Genomic DNA, 15808 nt, shown 5'->3' on the forward strand with positions numbered 1-15808 from the left:
CCAACACTTTAGGAAGCCAAGGTGGGCGGATCATTTGAAGTCAGGAGTTCGAGACCAACCTGGCCAACATGGTGAAACCCCATCTCTACTAAAACACAAAAATTAGGCCAGTCGCAGTGGCTCACACTGGTAATCCCAACACTTTAGGAGGCCAAGGTGGGCAGATCACCTGAGGTCGGGAGTTTCAGACCAGCCTGACCAACATGGAGAAACCCCGTCTCTACTAAAAATACAAAATTAGCCGGGCGTGGTAGCGCATGCCTGTAATCCCAGCTACTTGGGAAGGCTGAGGCAGAAGAATCGCTTGAACCTGGGAGGCGGAGGTTGCGGTGAGCCGAGATCGTGCCATTGCACTCCAGCCTGGGAAACAACAGCGAAACTCCGTCTCAAAAAAAAAAAAAAAAAAAGGCTGGGCATGGTGGCTCACGCCTGTAATCCAAGCACTTTGGGAGGCCGAGGCAGGCGGATCACGAGGTCAGGAGATCGAGACCATCCCGGCTAACATGGTGAAACCCTGTCTCTACTAAAAATACAAAAAAATTAGCCAGGCGTGGCGGGTGCCTGTAGTCCCAGCTACTCTGGAGGCTGAGGCAGGAGAATGGCGTGAACCCGGGAGGTGGAGCTTGCAGTGAGCCAAGATCACACCACTGCACTCCAGCCTGGTCGACAGAATGAGACTCCATCTCAAAAACAAACAAAAAAACCCCAAAAAATTAGCTGGCGTGATGGCGCACGCCTGTAATCCCAGCTACTCAGGAGGCTGAGGCAGGAGAATCACTTGAACCCAAGAGGCAGAGGTTGCAATGAGCTGAGATCGTGCCACTGGACTCCAGCCTGGGCGATAGAGGGAGACTTCGTCTCAAAAACAAACAAACAAACAAACAAACAAAAAACATGCCAGGCACAGTGGCTCACGCCTGTAATCCAGCACTTTGGGAGGCCGAGGCAGGCAGATCACAAGGTCAGGAGATCGAGACCGTCCTGGCTAACACAGTGAAACCCTGTCTCTACTAAAAATACAAAAAAAAAAAAAAAAAAAAATTAGCCAGGCGTGGTGGCAGACACCTGTAGTCCCAGCTGGAGGCTGAGGCAGGAGAATGGTGTGAACCCAGGAGGTGGAGCTTGCAGTGAGCCGAGATCGTGCCACTGCACTCCAGCCTGGGCAACAGAGCGAGCGAGGCTCCATCTCAAAAAAAAAAAAAAAAAAAAAAGATTAAAAATAAAAGAAAGAAAAAGGAATATTTTGACACATGCTATCAAATGGATACTCTCAAAGGATTTTCAAGAAACATTATGTTAACTGCAATAAGCCAGAAACAAAAGGCTGCATATTATATGATTCCATTTATATGATGTACTTACCGGCTTCAGATCCAGAGTCAAAAAGTAGAAGGTTGGTTGCCAGGGCCTGGGAGGATGGGGGAATGGGAAATTGTATAATGGGGACAGAGCTTTAGTTTGGGAAGATGAAAAGAGTTCTGAAGATGGATGGTGGTGATGGCTGTACAACAATGTGAATGTACTTAATGCCACTGAACTGTACAGTTAAAAGTGGTTAAGGCCGGGCGTGGTGGCTCACACCTGTAATCCCAGCACTTTGGGAGGCCAAGGCAGGTGGATCACCTGAGGCCAGGAGTTTGAGACCAGCCTGGACAACATGGTGAAACCCCCATCTCTACAAAAAAAAAAAAAAAAAATTAGCTGGGCATGTTGGTGGGTGCCTGTAATCCCAGCTACTCAGGAGGCTGAGGCGGGAGAATCACTGGAAGCCGGGAAGCAGAGGCTTCGGTGAGCCAAGATTCTGCCATTGCACTCCAGCCTGGACAACAAGAGCGAAATTCCGTATCAAAAAAAAACAAAAAACAAAAAACAGGCATTTCACAGAAAAGGAAACACAAAAGGCAGAGCGTGCACTGTATGGGTTTCCTGTGGCTGCAGTAACAAAGTGCCAGAGACTAGGAAGTTTAAAGCAACAGAAATTTATTCTCTCCCAGTTCTGAAGGCCAGAAGTCTGAAATCAAGGTGGCACCAGGGTGGGTTCCTTCTGGGGCTGTGAGGGAGAGTCAGCTCCAGGCCTCTCTTCTGGCCTCTTCCGGTGGTTCCCAGCAATGCTCCGTGTTCTTTGGCTTGCAGAGGTGTCATTCCAATCTCTGCCTTCAGCTTCATGCGGTGCTCTCCTCCCTGTATCTGTCTCCTTTTCTCTTCCTTTAAAAACACCACGCATTGAACTAGAGGTCACCCTTATCCAGTATAACCTCACCTTAACTTGATTCTGTCTGCAATGACTGTTATGGGGACACTACTCAACCCAGTGCATATACTCTATGACCTAGCAATTCCCCACCTAGTTATATACCTATTGAAATGAACATCTATGTTTAACAAAAGACATATACATTGGCCGGGCGCAGTGGCTCACGCCTGTAATCCAAGCACTCAGGCCGAGGCGGGCAGATCTTGAGGTCAGGAGATGGAGACCATCCTGGCTAACACAGTGAAACTCCGTCTCTACTAAAAATACAAAAAATTAGCCAGGCGTGGGGGTGGGCACCTGTAATCCCAGCTACTCAGGAGGCTGAGGCAGGAGAATGGCGTGAACCTGGGAGGCGGAGCTTGCAGTGAGCCGAGATCGCGCCACTGCACTCCAGCCTGGGCGACAGAGCGAGACTCTGTCTCAAAAAAAAAAAGAAAAAGAAAAAGATAAAGAAAGACGTATACATAATTGTTCACAGCAGCATTAGCCATAACAGCCCAAATGGGAAACCAACCAAATGTCAACAGTTGAAGGACACAATCAATGGTGACATATTTATCCAGTGGAATACTATGCAGTAACATTGTTACATGCAGCCACTTGAATTAATCTGCCAATGTTGAGCAAAGAATCTAGACACAAAATAATACTTCCCTTCAGAGTGGAGGAGAGGACTGAGTGTGGTGACTCACACCTATAATCTCAGCACTTTGGGAGGCCGAGGTGGGTGGGTCACCTGAGGTTAGGAGTTCAAGACCGGCCTGACCAACATGGTGAAATCCCGTCTCTACTAAATACAAAAAATTAGCCGGGCGTGGTGGCACATGCCTGTAATCCCAGCTACTCGGGAGGCTGAGGCAGGAGAATTGCTTGAATCTGAAGGTTGCAGTGAGCCGAGATGGCGCCATTGCACTCCAGCCTGGGCAACAAGAGCCAAACTCTGTCTCCAAAAAAAAAAAAAAAGACTGGAGGAGGGAAAAATATTATACTGAATAATTTCCTTTATTTAAAGCCTCAAAACAGCCAAAACACATCCCATCATTTTTAGGAATGCATGCTTAACTGGTCAAACTATAAAGACCAAAGTGATTAGCATAAGAATCAAGTTCATGGTCACATTGGGAAGTGATAGTAAGGGTATGAGAGGGGCTTTCGGGGCAATGATATTCAAATTCTTGACCTGGGTGATGCCATGGGACTGTCTGCTTTGATAAGCATTACACTGTACATCTTTATTTTGTGTTTGTTTGTTTGTTTTTTGAGACAGAGTTTCGCTCTGTCACCCAGGCTGGAGTACAATGGCACGATCTCTGCTCACTGCAACCTCTGCCTCCTGGGTTCAAGCGATTCTCCTGCCTCAGCCTCCCAAGTAGCTGGGATTACAGGCGCATGCCACCATGCCAGGATAATTATTTTGTATTTTTAATAGAGACGGGGTTTCACCATGTTGGCCAGGATGGTCTCGAACTCCTGCCCTCAGGTGATCTGCCCGCCTTGGCCTCCCAAAGTGCTGGGATTACAGGCGTGAGCCAATGCGCCTGGCCTACTTTTCTTTTTTGGGTTCAGAAGTGCTTTTTTTTTTTTTTTTTTTTTTTTTTTTGAGACAGAGTCTTGCTCTATCGCCCAGGCTGGAGTGCAGTGGCACGATCTTGGCTCACTGCAAGCTCTGTCTCCCGGGTTCACGCCATTCTCCTGCCTCAGCCTCCCAAGTAGCTGGGACTACAGGCGCCCGCCACCACACCTGGCTAATTTTTCATATTTTTAGTAGAGACGGGGTTTCACCGTGTTAGCCAGGATGGTCCTGATCTCCTGACCTCATGATCCACCTGCCTCGGCCTCCCAAAGTGCTGGGATTACAGGCGTGAGCCACCGCGCCTGGCCAGAAGTGCTTTTTTAAAAGGTCGAGGGAGTAGGAGGTGCAAGGGCTTGGGGGTTTCAGTCACTCACTTCACGGTGTGGAAAGACCCCCCACAGCGGCCATGATGGTCTCCTGATCCCTGAGTCATAGCTACTTCCAGTTCCAGTCTCCAGCTGGCTACGGACTAGGACTACTCTTAAAGAGAAAGGGGCGATTGAGTACTTGTGAACAATGATGCAGTCTACCACCGTATCCGAGACTTCTTGCATTCTGCACCACGGCAAACAAGGGGAATCACCCAGTGTCCAGCAACAGGGGAATGAGCCTAGCAGCTGCGGTGGGCACATGTGCTGGAACATGAAGCTATGGTACAATGGGTAAGCAAACAGCAACCTCCATCAACTGCTGGTGAACAAACAGGCTGCAGAGGACTACAGGCAGAACGATGCCATCTGGGCCGGGCACGGTGGCTCATGCCATAATCCCAGCACTTTGGGAAGCCAAGGTGGGCAGATCACAAGGTCAGGAGTTTGACACCAGCCTGACCAACATGGTGAATCCCCATCTCTACTAAAAATACAAAAATTAGCCGGGCGTGGTCGTGGGTGCCTGTAGTCCCAGCTACTCGGGAGGCCGAGGCAGGAGAATCGCTTGAACCCAGGGGGTGGATGTTGCACTGAGCTGAGATTGTGCCACTGCACTCCAGCCTGGGTGACAGAGCGAAACTCCATCTCAAAAAAAAAAAAAGAACAATGGCGTGGTGGTGGGTGCCTGTAGTCTCAGCTACTCGGGAGGCTGAGGCAGGAGTATCGCTTGAACCTGGGGGGTGGATGTTGCACTGAGCTGAGATGGTGCCACTGCACTCCAGCCTGGGTGACAGAGCGAAACTCCATCTCAAAAAAAAAAAAAAAAAAAAAAAGAACAATGCCATCTGGTACCAATGCAGGATAGCAATTGCTTCTCAGGGGACGCAGGAAAATGGGGTTTGGGGGACACAGGTTCCTGCTAAGGAACTGGCAGTGCTCTTCACTAACTGTGAAGTCCGGGGTGGGGGGTTGGTCTGAGGTTCTTTTTATTTATTTATTTATTTTGAGACGGAGTCTTACTCTGTCGCCCAGGGTGGAGTGCAGTGGTGTGATCTTGGCTCACTGCAACCTCCGCCTCCTGGGTTCAAACGATTCTCCTGCCTCAGCCTCCCAAGTAGCTGGGATCACAGGCGCCTGCCACCACACCCGGCTAATTTTTTGTCTTTTTAGTAGAGGCGGTGTTTCACCATGTTGGCCAGGCTGGTCTCAATCGCCTGACCTCGTGATCCACCTGCCTCGGCCTCCCAAAGTGCTGGGATTACAGGCGTGAGCCAAAGCGCCCGGCCTTTTTTTTTTTGTTTGAGATGGAGTTTTGCTCTTGTTGCTCAGGCTGGAGTGCAATGGCACCATCTCGGCTCACTGCAACCTCCGCCTCCCAGGTTCAAGCAATTGTCCTGTCTCAGCCTCCCGAGTAGCTGGGACTACAGGCGCCTGCCACCACGCCCAGCTAATTTTTGTATTTTTAGTAGAGACGGGGTTTTGCCATATTTGCGAGGCTGGTCTCGAACTCTTGACCTCAGGTTATCCGCCCGCCTCAGCCTCCCAGTGTTGAGATTACAGGCGTGAGCCACCAGGCCCGGCCAGGATTTCAATGAACAAAATGCTTTTACCGTAAAGATGAAGTCCCCAGACAGAAGGTGCTCATTGGTGCTGTCAACATTTGGTGATTGGTTGTTTAGATATCACGTCCTGGTGGGAGCAGCTTCATTGGTGCCCCTCTCCTTACATCCCTCCCAGTCCGATGTCTCAACCTTTGGAACATTCATGACCCTGTATCATGACCTGCTGTCCTGCATGTCCTCTAGACTAGACTGTCAACTTCCGGGGCAGAGTCCAGGTGCCTGGCCCATAGCAGGTGCTTCAGGAATCCTCAAGGGCCATCACTCCAGGGACCCCTGGCAATGCAGGGAAGAATAAAAGCAGCCACAGGTGAGTTTCTTCCCTAACGATGGAAGCAAGATTGCCTTCCGCATTCCAGAAGAAGTCTTTGCCTTGAAACTATGTAAGTAACAGAAACATAATACACATGCTTTCCTTTTTAAGTTTGCTGGATTCTCCTGGATACAACGAAGCTCCAGTGAAAACCTCTCTCCTCAGCTAGTTAAGGCCTGGAAATGGCCACTTGGGGGTTTCCCTAAGCACCCGAAACTCAATGAGCCCCCAAGTGACCTCATCTCCCAGTCCCCAACTCAGAGAGACCCAAGAGCTACAATCTTCTTTGACTGTATTGTCAGACCCACTTCCTCTCTCCAGCTCAACTGCCACTATCCTAGTCCTAGTCTGAATCACATGTGACAATCATGACTACAATCTTTTTTTTTTATTTTTTTTTTGGGATGGACTGTCACTCTGTCGCCCAGGATGGAGTGCAGTGGCGCGATCTCGGCTCACTGCAACCTCTGCCTCCTGGGTTCAAGTGATTCTCCTGCCTCAGCCTCCCGTGTAACTGGGATTACAGGCGTGCGCCACCATGCCCAGCTAATTTTTGTATTTTCAGTAGAGATGGGGTTTCACCATGTTGGCCAGGATGGTCTCGATCTCTTGACCTCATGATTCGCCCGCCTCGGGCTCCAAAAGTGCTGGGATTACAGGCGTGAGCCACAGCGCCCGGCCCGTTAGGGTGTCTTTGAAGCCACGCTTCGCTCTGGGTTTTCTCCTTCCTCTTTGATTGACCCTTCTCCTCCCGCCCAAGGTAAGTGCTGGGTATTCCCCTAGATGCTATCCTGAGCCTGCTTCACTCCTTATTCTAAGTGATTACAGTCTCCTCTCACCTGTATCAGGGAGGGTCCATCTGCAGGAAAAAGACACCACTTTTGCAATTTTAAGGAAAAGGATTAAAACAGGGATTGGCCGGGTGCGGCGATGCGCGCCTGTAGTCCCACTTTTCCGGAGGCTGAGGCGGGAGGATCGCTTGAGCCTGGGGACTCGAGACCAGCCTGGGCAACATAGTGAGACCCCGTCTCTAAAGAAAAAAAAAGACAAAAGAAGAGAACAACAACAACAAAAACAAAAATAAAAATAAAAACGGACGGGCGAACGCGTCGGGTGGGTGTAGGGTTCCGTGAAGCCTCCCTGTCTCTCTGGTCTTGTCTTAGTCAGTCTAGCTGGGCCCCATCCCCTTTCCCACTCGGAGCGTGAGAGCCTGGAGACACGTACAGCCAACCAGTGAGAAGGAGTGGCCGCGAGTGGCATGCACTTGGTCCAATTACCTGCGGCCCTGCCGGCCGGCCCGCGCTTGGGCCAATGGAGGTGCGAGGCGGGGCTCGGGCGGGGGCAACGGTCACCTGATCCGCGGCTGTCGAGGCCGCTGAGGCAGTGGAGGCTGAGGCTATGATGGCGGCCACGGCGACGGCTCGAGTGCGAATGGGGCCGCGGTGCGCCCAGGCGCTCTGGCGGATGCCGTGGCTGCCGGTGTTTTTGTCCTTGGCGGCGGCGGTGGTGGCGGCGGCGGCGGCGGCGGCAGTGGCGGAGCAGCAGGTCCCGCTGGTGCTGTGGTCGAGTGACCGGTGAGCGGGCCGGGGTGGGATGCGCTGTGGCGGCTGAGGCGCCCTCGCCCGACTCCGGCGCTGTCCTAGGCGAGGGGTGGTGAGGCCCGGAGGTGGACTGTTCCTTGCTTAGGGGCTCGCAGCGAATCTGCCGGTGACAGAGCTCCAGTCCACATGCGCCCCCGTCTGACAGCACCTCTTCTCTCCCCTGCCAGGGACTTGTGGGCTCCTGCGGCCGACACTCATGAAGGCCACATCACCAGCGACTTGCAGCTCTCTACCTACTTAGATCCCGCCCTGGAGCTGGGTCCCCGGAATGTGCTGCTGTTCCTGCAGGACAAGGTGCGCCCGCCCCAGCCCACTCTCCCCCAGTCATCGGGAGGCAGCCAGGCCCTCTCCCCCCATGACACTGACGCCCATTCCCCAAGGGAAGCTTCAGTGACCTTGTCCCAACTGTAGGGAGGTGTGGGTCGTCTCATGGGAAGTCCTGTAGTAAACGCTTCAGTGAGCATGGCAACAACCTCGGAAATGGCACCAACTTGATTGGAGGAAGCGACGGGTCAGAGGCCAGGTACCTACTGAGTACCAAGCACTTTGGATATCTGACTTAGTCCAATATGGTGTGTGGGGATTATCGTCCCTGTTTGTTTATAGATGAGAAGACTGAGGCTGGAGGTTAAGTGACTTGCCCAAGCTCATACAGCTAATGGGTGGCACAGTTGTAATTCTAGCTGTGATGATCATAATAATGATAATTGGAAAATGATCACCTGTTTAGTGCTTTGTAGGCACTTGCTACACTGACGTCATTATCTTGGTTTCACTGCCAAGGAAAGTAAGGTTTGTCAAGATACAATGTTTCACTACAGTTGATAGATACCACTTTGGTTCCAGCCTGAGTCTGCCAATCCTCCCTCCCAATTGGAGCTCATAACCCGCATGCTGTTTTCCTTCCCATCCGGGATCTTTGCCCCCAAAGCAGGCGTGGAGACCGTGAGATGACTCTAAGATAGCAAGTCTCTGCTAGGCCCTCCCTTGTTGGTGACCTGTATGGCTCATTGATTGCCCTTGTAGTCTCCCTTGGTTGCTGTGTGGGCAGATGGTGGTGGCCTGAAGTCTTTTCAGGAGATGGTAAATAATATAGTCAGATAGGAACTGAGTCCTAGTTCTACCATGTAACCAGCCATTGGAGGCATGAAATAATCTTTGTGAATGACAGTTTCTACGTCTGTAAAATGAAGACACCACCTACGTCAGAGGGCTGTGAGGGGGAATTCTTTTCTTTTCTTGAGATGGAGTCTCGCTCTGTTGCCCAGGCTGGAATGCACTGGTGCAATGTCAGTTCAGCTCACTGCACCCTCCGCCTCCCGGGTTCAAGCAGTTCTCTGCCTCAGCCTCTCGAGTAGCTAGGATTACAGGGCGCCCGCCACTACGCCCAGCTAATTTTTGTATTTTTTTGTATTTTTAGTAGAGATGGGGTTTCACCATGTTGGCCAGGCTGGTCTTGAACTCCTGACCTCGTGATCCACCCGCCTCAGCCTCCCAAACTGCTGGGATTACAGGCGTGAGCCACCGTGCCCAGCCTGCAAGGGGGAATTCTTATAATCCACATAAAACATCTAGCCAGGATCCCCCAGTCTTAGGGAATTCACCCATTCATTCATTTGCCCAATATGGAAAGCCTACTATGTGCCAGGTATTGTGAAGTGTTGGGGATATGGCAGTGAGCAGAAGAACCTAAGCCCCCACCCTCAGGAAGCTGACCTTCTTGTGAGGGTGGCCAGTAAATACTAAGTTGGTATAGGATACGGTGTCAGTGTTAGAGTCTTTAGGGAAGGAAGCAGGCTAAGGGGACAGAGTGACTGGGATGCTGTTTTAGATAAGGGTGGTCAGGCCAGGCCTCACTGAGGAGGTGATATCTGAGCAGAGATCTTAATGGAGGGAGGGAGCCGTTTGGGGAAGGACATTCCTGGAACAGCAAATGCGAGGGTCCTGGGCGAGGTGTGCTCTTGGCCAGCTCAAGGAAGAGCTGGTGTGGCTGGAGCACAGTAAGTGAGAGAAAGGGACAGGAGATGTAGGAGATGGTTTTCAGGTGGCGATGAAGTAGGACCTTGTAGGCCAGGAGGGGAAGGTCAGTTGCAGTTCTAAATGTATAAGAAAGCCTTGGGTAATGTGGAGCAGGGAGTGGTGTGATTTCTCAGTTAAAGAAAGCCCACAGGACCCACCAGCAGTTCCTGGGCTTTCCGACTGAGAGCCCAGGTGGCCAAACAGCAGCAAGGTCCTGCCCACAAGGGAGGGGAGGCTGGGCGAGTGTGTATACCAAACAGGTTAGGGAAGCTGATTAAAATCTCCTCAGGGCCTAACTGGGAAGGGCAAGAGGAAGCTGGGGATTGGAGTGGAGGGTAGGAGCAAAAGGACAAAGGACATCTGTAGGTTGTAGAGGAAAAGGGATGGGGTCAGGGCCACTGTGGTCCTAAGAGCTCAAAAGACTTCAATGCTTCCTCCAGCGTGTTCTGAGATCCTCACTCTCTCCCCTTCCGCCAAAAGCAGGTGGGGTGAGGGTCCTGTCCAGACTGGACATAGCCGACTCTCCTTTTCTCTGGCTGGGAGGCCTGCCTCAAATGCTGTTGGCTGCCCCACCCCCTCCCCGCAGCTTCCCTGTTCCCTCCCCAGTTCCTCTTGTCTGTAGGGCGGGCAAGGCAGCTGACTCCTACTCCTGAGTTACCACAAGTCAGCTGCCTGCAGATCTCCCCACCCCATGACTGCCTTTCATGTCTTCTCACCCTGCCCTGAGAGTGCTGGAGGGAAGAGGTGAGTCTCCCACCCCACCCGCACCAACACACAGTTCGCTCCACCATACTGAACCTGACTGTCAGTGAGACTTTGCTGGCCTTGAGAATGCATGGGGAAGGTGGCTGTCCCCTGCCTTGGCCCCCATTCCTTGCCAAACCTCCTCAGATGTCTCCCCTATTTCCCTATTAGCTGAGCATTGAGGATTTCACAGCATATGGCGGTGTGTTTGGAAACAAGCAGGACAGCGCCTTTTCTAACCTAGAGGTAAGAGTCCTCTCCCAGCCAGGGGCCATGGGGGACATTCTGTGCTTCTCCCAGCATAAGAACTGTACTCTTACCTCATATCAGGGTTACTTGGGTCTGAGTCTCTTCTGGGTCAACCACCCCCCAAAAAACAACAACAACAAAAGCCACCTCATACTCTTAGGGGAGCAGAGACGCTGGCTTTGGGGTAGAAAGGCCTGGGGCCTGAATGTCAGGGGCTGGGGTGTAGGCCATTTTCTTGGTGAGCCTTTATGGGTATGGCTTGCCAGAGGAGAGCTGCCAGAGAGGTGTGGGGGGCTGGCCCAGGCCCACTGGCCCCTGGCTAACTCACCTTTTGCCTCTCCCCTGTCCCCAGAATGCCCTGGACCTGGCCCCTTCCTCACTGGTGCTTCCTGCCGTCGACTGGTATGCAGTCAGCACTCTGACCACTTACCTGCAGGAGAAGCTCGGGGCCAGCCCCTTGCATGTGGACCTGGCCACCCTGCGGGAGCTGAAGCTCAACGCCAGCCTCCCCGCTCTGCTGCTCATTCGCCTGCCCTACACAGCCAGGTACTGCCTACATGGCCCAGCCACCAGCCTCGGGGCCCAGAGAGCAGCAAGGCCCTGAGCTATGGCATGTGGTGGCACCGTTTGGCTAAAGATGCCAGTACTCCCCACCCCCTCACAGCCCTTCCAGAAGGTGCCCTGTGTGGCCAGAAGAGGAGGGGAGGGCCTCTTCTGTGACTCAGGAGTTGGTGCCTACCACTGAGTTGGGCCTCCAGAGATGAGGCAGATGTGAGTCCTGTGGGTGGGGAGCCTTCTCACCTAGCCAGGCCCTTGTCACAGAGCAGGTAGCCAGGACTTGAGTGTGACTGAGAAGCCTCGGGGTGGGATGGGCTTCCAGGAGGGGGCACTGAGGTAAGAGTGTGCAGGCTTGGTGCGTGGGGCTAGTGGGGAGGAGAAGCTGGGGTCGGGGAAGGGTAGTGGGCAGTGCAGGTCTAGGCCACCTGAGGACTCTGGCGCTGTTTGTCTTCCATAGCTCTGGTCTGATGGCACCCAGGGAAGTCCTCACAGGCAACGGTGAGTAGAATCAGGAAGGATGCACGTCCTCATCTAGCCCTTGGGTGGGGACCACAGAGAGAGCTGGCCTGCAGTTCCTCGGCCTCATCACTCCCAGGGTGGCCCGCCTGCTTCTCGGGGCAGCTGGCAGTGGAGCAGGGAAATGCTGGCTCCCAGGACCAGCCAGGGACCACCTGGCAGAAGACCCTGTCCAGCCAGACCCCACTTGGCAGAGGGGGGGCCCTCTGTGCTGGAGGCTGTGGAGCCAGTTTCTGTGCAGGCAGCGTGAATCCTAGAGTTATGGGTTTAGTAAGACTGCAGACATTTGGAAAAACAATTCTGGGGACTTATCTATTTGCAATAAAGGACAGTCACTCCCCATGGAAAGGCAGTCGCGAACCTTTCATGGGTGGATGTGGAGTTTTCTGTATTGATATGTATTTTCTTGTGTCACATAGGTGGGGTTTGGCATTAGGGAATCGATGACTGAAGCCACAGTTGTCTCTGGGGGAGGCTGGGAATGGGAGTGGGATGAGAAATAGCTGCTCCTTAGGATCCTCAGTGGAAAGTAAAAACACCACTTTCAGATGTTCTAGAAGGTTTCTAAAGCAGACAGTGGGGAGTGTTTCTTTACGCAGGGTGCCTGGTGACCTGAGTCTCTACTCTCCTTGTTGACCCTCAGATGAGGTCATCGGGCAGGTCCTGAGCACACTCAAGTCCGAAGATGTCCCATACACAGCGGCCCTCACAGCGGTCCGCCCTTCCAGGGTATGTGCCCTTCCAGCAGGGGCTCTGGGGCGTGCAGGGAGAGGCAGTGTGGTGAGTCTGCTTGGAGGTGGGGAGTGTATGCCACAGGCAGGCTGCTCAGGAGGCCCAGCATAGGGGAAGCATCAGGCACAGAACCCCTGTGGTATGACTATTTGGAGTGGCTTGTCCCTGGGCTGACTCTGGGGGGAGGGCTAGGATGAGCACTCAAGTCCTGCCTCCCCATTCCAGGGGCAGCTTTCCATCTCGTCCTGTGAGGCTTGTGGGTGGCAGACTTGGACACTAAGTCTAAATGACCCTAAGTTTGAGGAACTAGGAATGTCATCAGGGTTTAGGGGGCATCAGGGAAGGCTTCCTGGAGGAAAGGCCTCCTCTGGCTCGTGGGACTTTGAGATAGTGGACAGGTTGTCCTGTTGGGAGAGGAAGCAGGGCACGACAGTTGGGTTGGAGCGTGACACTCTCCCAGGGCTGCTGAAAGAAGGCTGGTTGGGTGTTTCTGCAGGTGGCCCGTGATGTAGCCGTGGTGGCTGGAGGGCAAGGTCGCCAGCTGCTACAAAAACAGCCAGTATCACCTGTGATCCATCCTCCTGTGAGTTACAATGACACCGCTCCCCGGATCCTGTTCTGGGCCCAAAACTTCTCTGTGGCGTACAAGGACCAGTGGGAGGACCTGACTCCCCTCACCTTTGGGGTGCAGGAGCTCAACCTGACTGGCTCCTTCTGGAATGACTCCTTTGCCAGGCAAGGGCACTAGGCTGGGGAGGACTGTGCCACCACAGGTGACCTTCCCACCACTGTGGGTCGCAGGTGGGGCAGGGAGCCAGGGTCAGGTCTGTGTGTTGGGGTGGGGATGGCCATGGTCTGGTTGGGGTCTCGGCAGCGTGAGGATGTAGGAGGTGTCATAGCATGGGGTGCTGTTGGAAGAGGAGTTGCCCAGACTTCTGCCTCCCCATGCTTGCGAGTCTTTGGTTGGGACCTTGGTTAACACCTCAAGGTTACCTGGGAACCTGTCACCTCCCCCTTGAGCAAAACCTCTGGGACTTTGTGTGGGCAAATACCAGGCCAGCTACCTGAGCCATTTATGGGGCAACCATGCCCTTCTGTTTGCTCTCGCCCCCAAAGCCCAGCCCAGGCACCTTACTTAGTGACCCTAAGAGGGAGTAAAAGGAGGGGCAGTGAGCTCAGGGGAACCAGAGGAAGGACCCCCATGCTGGTGGCAACGGGGACCTGGGTCCTGGCTTTCAGCTCTGTTCTGGGATTGCAATGTGACTGGATCCTCAGTTTTCCTATCTGTCAAGTGGGGGCACTGCTTCTTCAGGTGGCTGCAAGGACCCAAGGCAGCTTAGGCAGGAGCAGAGCTGAGGAACTTGTTCCTCTAAGATGCCAAAGGCCCTCCCAGAGCCTCACAGTGCGCCTCTTTCTCTGGCCCCACAGGCTCTCACTGACCTATGAACGACTCTTTGGTACCACAGTGACATTCAAGTGAGTCCTGGGGGTGGTTGAGGTATGGGTGGGCTGGTGTGGCCTCAGCCTCCCCAGCTCACCTGACATCCCTGCCACCTTCCCCAGGTTCATTCTGGCCAACCGCCTCTACCCAGTGTCTGCCCGGCACTGGTTTACCATGGAGCGCCTCGAAGTCCACAGCAATGGCTCCGTCGCCTACTTCAATGCTTCCCAGGTCACAGGGCCCAGCATCTACTCCTTCCACTGCGAGTATGTCAGCAGCCTGAGCAAGAAGGGCAGTCTCCTCGTGGCCCGCACGCAGCCCTCCTCCTGGCAGATGATGCTTCAGGACTTCCAGGTATGGAGCAGGGGTGGCCCAGGTGCAGGTGGGGGAGCCCAGGCTAGTGGCTGAGAGACAAAGAGAGGCTTGGGCTTGGGCATGTAGTTGAGAGTCCTGTCCCTGCGCTGACCCTGTCCCAGTTCTTGCTGGGCCTCCAAACGGTCCTTTCTGACCCGTGTCTGTGTGTCTGCCAGATCCAGGCTTTCAACGTAATGGGGGAGCAGTTCTCCTACGCCAGCGACTGTGCCAGCTTCTTCTCCCCCGGCATCTGGATGGGGCTGCTCACCTCCCTGTTCATGCTCTTCATCTTCACCTACGGCCTGCACATGATCCTCAGCCTCAAGACCATGGATCGCTTTGATGACCACAAGGGCCCCACTATTTCTTTGACCCAGATTGTGTGACCCTGTGCCAGTAGGGGGTTGAGGGTCCCACCCTGCAGCACACTGGACTGAAGAGCTTCCCTCTTCCTACCGCAGCATGAACCCCAAGCTCCCCTCAGCCCATCTTGCTCCCTCTTCAGCCCGCTGAGGAGCTTTCTTGGGCTGCCCCCATCTCTCCCAACAAGGTGTACATATTCTGTGTAGATGCTAGACCAACCAGCTTCCCAGGCTTCGTCGCTGTGAGGCGTAAGGGACACGAATTCTAGGGTCTCCTTTCTCCTTATTTACTCTTGTGTCTACATCATCCCTGGCTGTGGATAGTGCTTTTGTGTAGCAAATGCTCCCTCCTTAAGGTTATAGGGCTCCCTGAGTTTGGGGGTGTGGAAGTACTACTTAACTGTCTGTCCTGCTTGGCTGTCGTTATCGTTTTCTGGTGATGTGCTAACAATAAGCAGTACACTGGGGTTTATTTCTGTGGCCTGAGAAGGAAGGGACCTCCACGACAGGTGGGCTGGGTGCGATCGCCGGCTGTCTGGCATGTTCCCACCGGGAGTGCCTGGCAGGAGCATGGGGTGTTCGGTTGTTTCCTTCCTAATAAAATAAACGCGGATCGCCATGCGTTGGGCCTCTTGTCGCTCATTTCTGCGCTGGGCTTTAGGCGCGTGCTCGCCGGAGGGATGCGGGAGGATGGAGCCCGGCGAGGGGGAGGCGAAGAGGCATCCGCGGAGACCGGGAGGGGCTTTAGCAAGCTGGGCCCTAACCGCTTAGGGTAGGGAAGGGCGGTCGGGCCGAGTCCCGGTGCGCTTCGGCGTCTCAGGAGGCCGTCGTGACAATGGCAGCCTTCGCGTCGTGAGGGGGCCGCCCCCGGCTGCCGCAGCGGCGCGCGTCCGGCCGCGGGGCCGCGCCGAGACTCCCGGGGCGGGTGGGGGTAGGGGAGGCGGGCGGGCGCGCGCGGGGCGGGGAGGGGCGGGGCGCGGAGGGTGGGGCGGGGCGCGCGCGGCTCCCGCGCACGGATCCTTCCCGGGCCGCAGCACCGGCCGCCGGCCCGCCCCGCCCGCTCCGCCCGCCCCGCCCCGCCCGCCCCGCCCCGCGCCTCTTT

The 15808-nt window shown here is 54.2% G+C and overlaps 1 protein-coding gene and 1 long non-coding RNA gene across 4 annotated transcripts; one reads left to right on the plus strand and one right to left on the minus strand.

Moving 5' to 3' along the window:
- Window positions 1–1959: 1959 nt before the first annotated feature.
- On the minus strand, window positions 1960–7334 carry LOC112130961 (uncharacterized). 3 transcript variants are annotated; one of them, XR_008518223.1, is made up of 3 exons: window positions 7229–7317; window positions 5809–6093; window positions 1960–2205 (listed from the first exon to the last, which is right to left on the minus strand). It is a non-coding gene; the product is annotated as an uncharacterized LOC112130961 (long non-coding RNA). The 3 variants fall into 3 exon arrangements; XR_010138958.1 differs by lacking the exon at window positions 5809–6093 and having other exon boundaries at window positions 6970–7334; XR_008518222.1 differs by lacking the exon at window positions 7229–7317 and having other exon boundaries at window positions 5809–6963.
- A 178-nt stretch (window positions 7335–7512) lies between these two features.
- On the plus strand, window positions 7513–15326 carry ATP6AP1 (ATPase H+ transporting accessory protein 1). Its single transcript, NM_001133499.1, is given in 10 exon segments — window positions 7513–7704; window positions 7899–10494; window positions 10666–10740; window positions 11096–11289; window positions 11759–11799; window positions 12461–12546; window positions 13046–13284; window positions 13978–14025; window positions 14113–14344; window positions 14521–15326. Coding segments are annotated over 2 exon segments (351 nt in total). The 5' UTR covers window positions 7513–7528; the 3' UTR covers window positions 8074–10494; window positions 10666–10740; window positions 11096–11289; window positions 11759–11799; window positions 12461–12546; window positions 13046–13284; window positions 13978–14025; window positions 14113–14344; window positions 14521–15326.
- The last annotated feature ends 482 nt before the right edge of the window (window positions 15327–15808 follow it).

Source organism: Pongo abelii, chromosome X (assembly GCF_028885655.2).
Source record: "Pongo abelii isolate AG06213 chromosome X, NHGRI_mPonAbe1-v2.0_pri, whole genome shotgun sequence".
In the NCBI taxonomy this organism is placed as follows: domain Eukaryota; kingdom Metazoa; phylum Chordata; class Mammalia; order Primates; family Hominidae; genus Pongo; species Pongo abelii.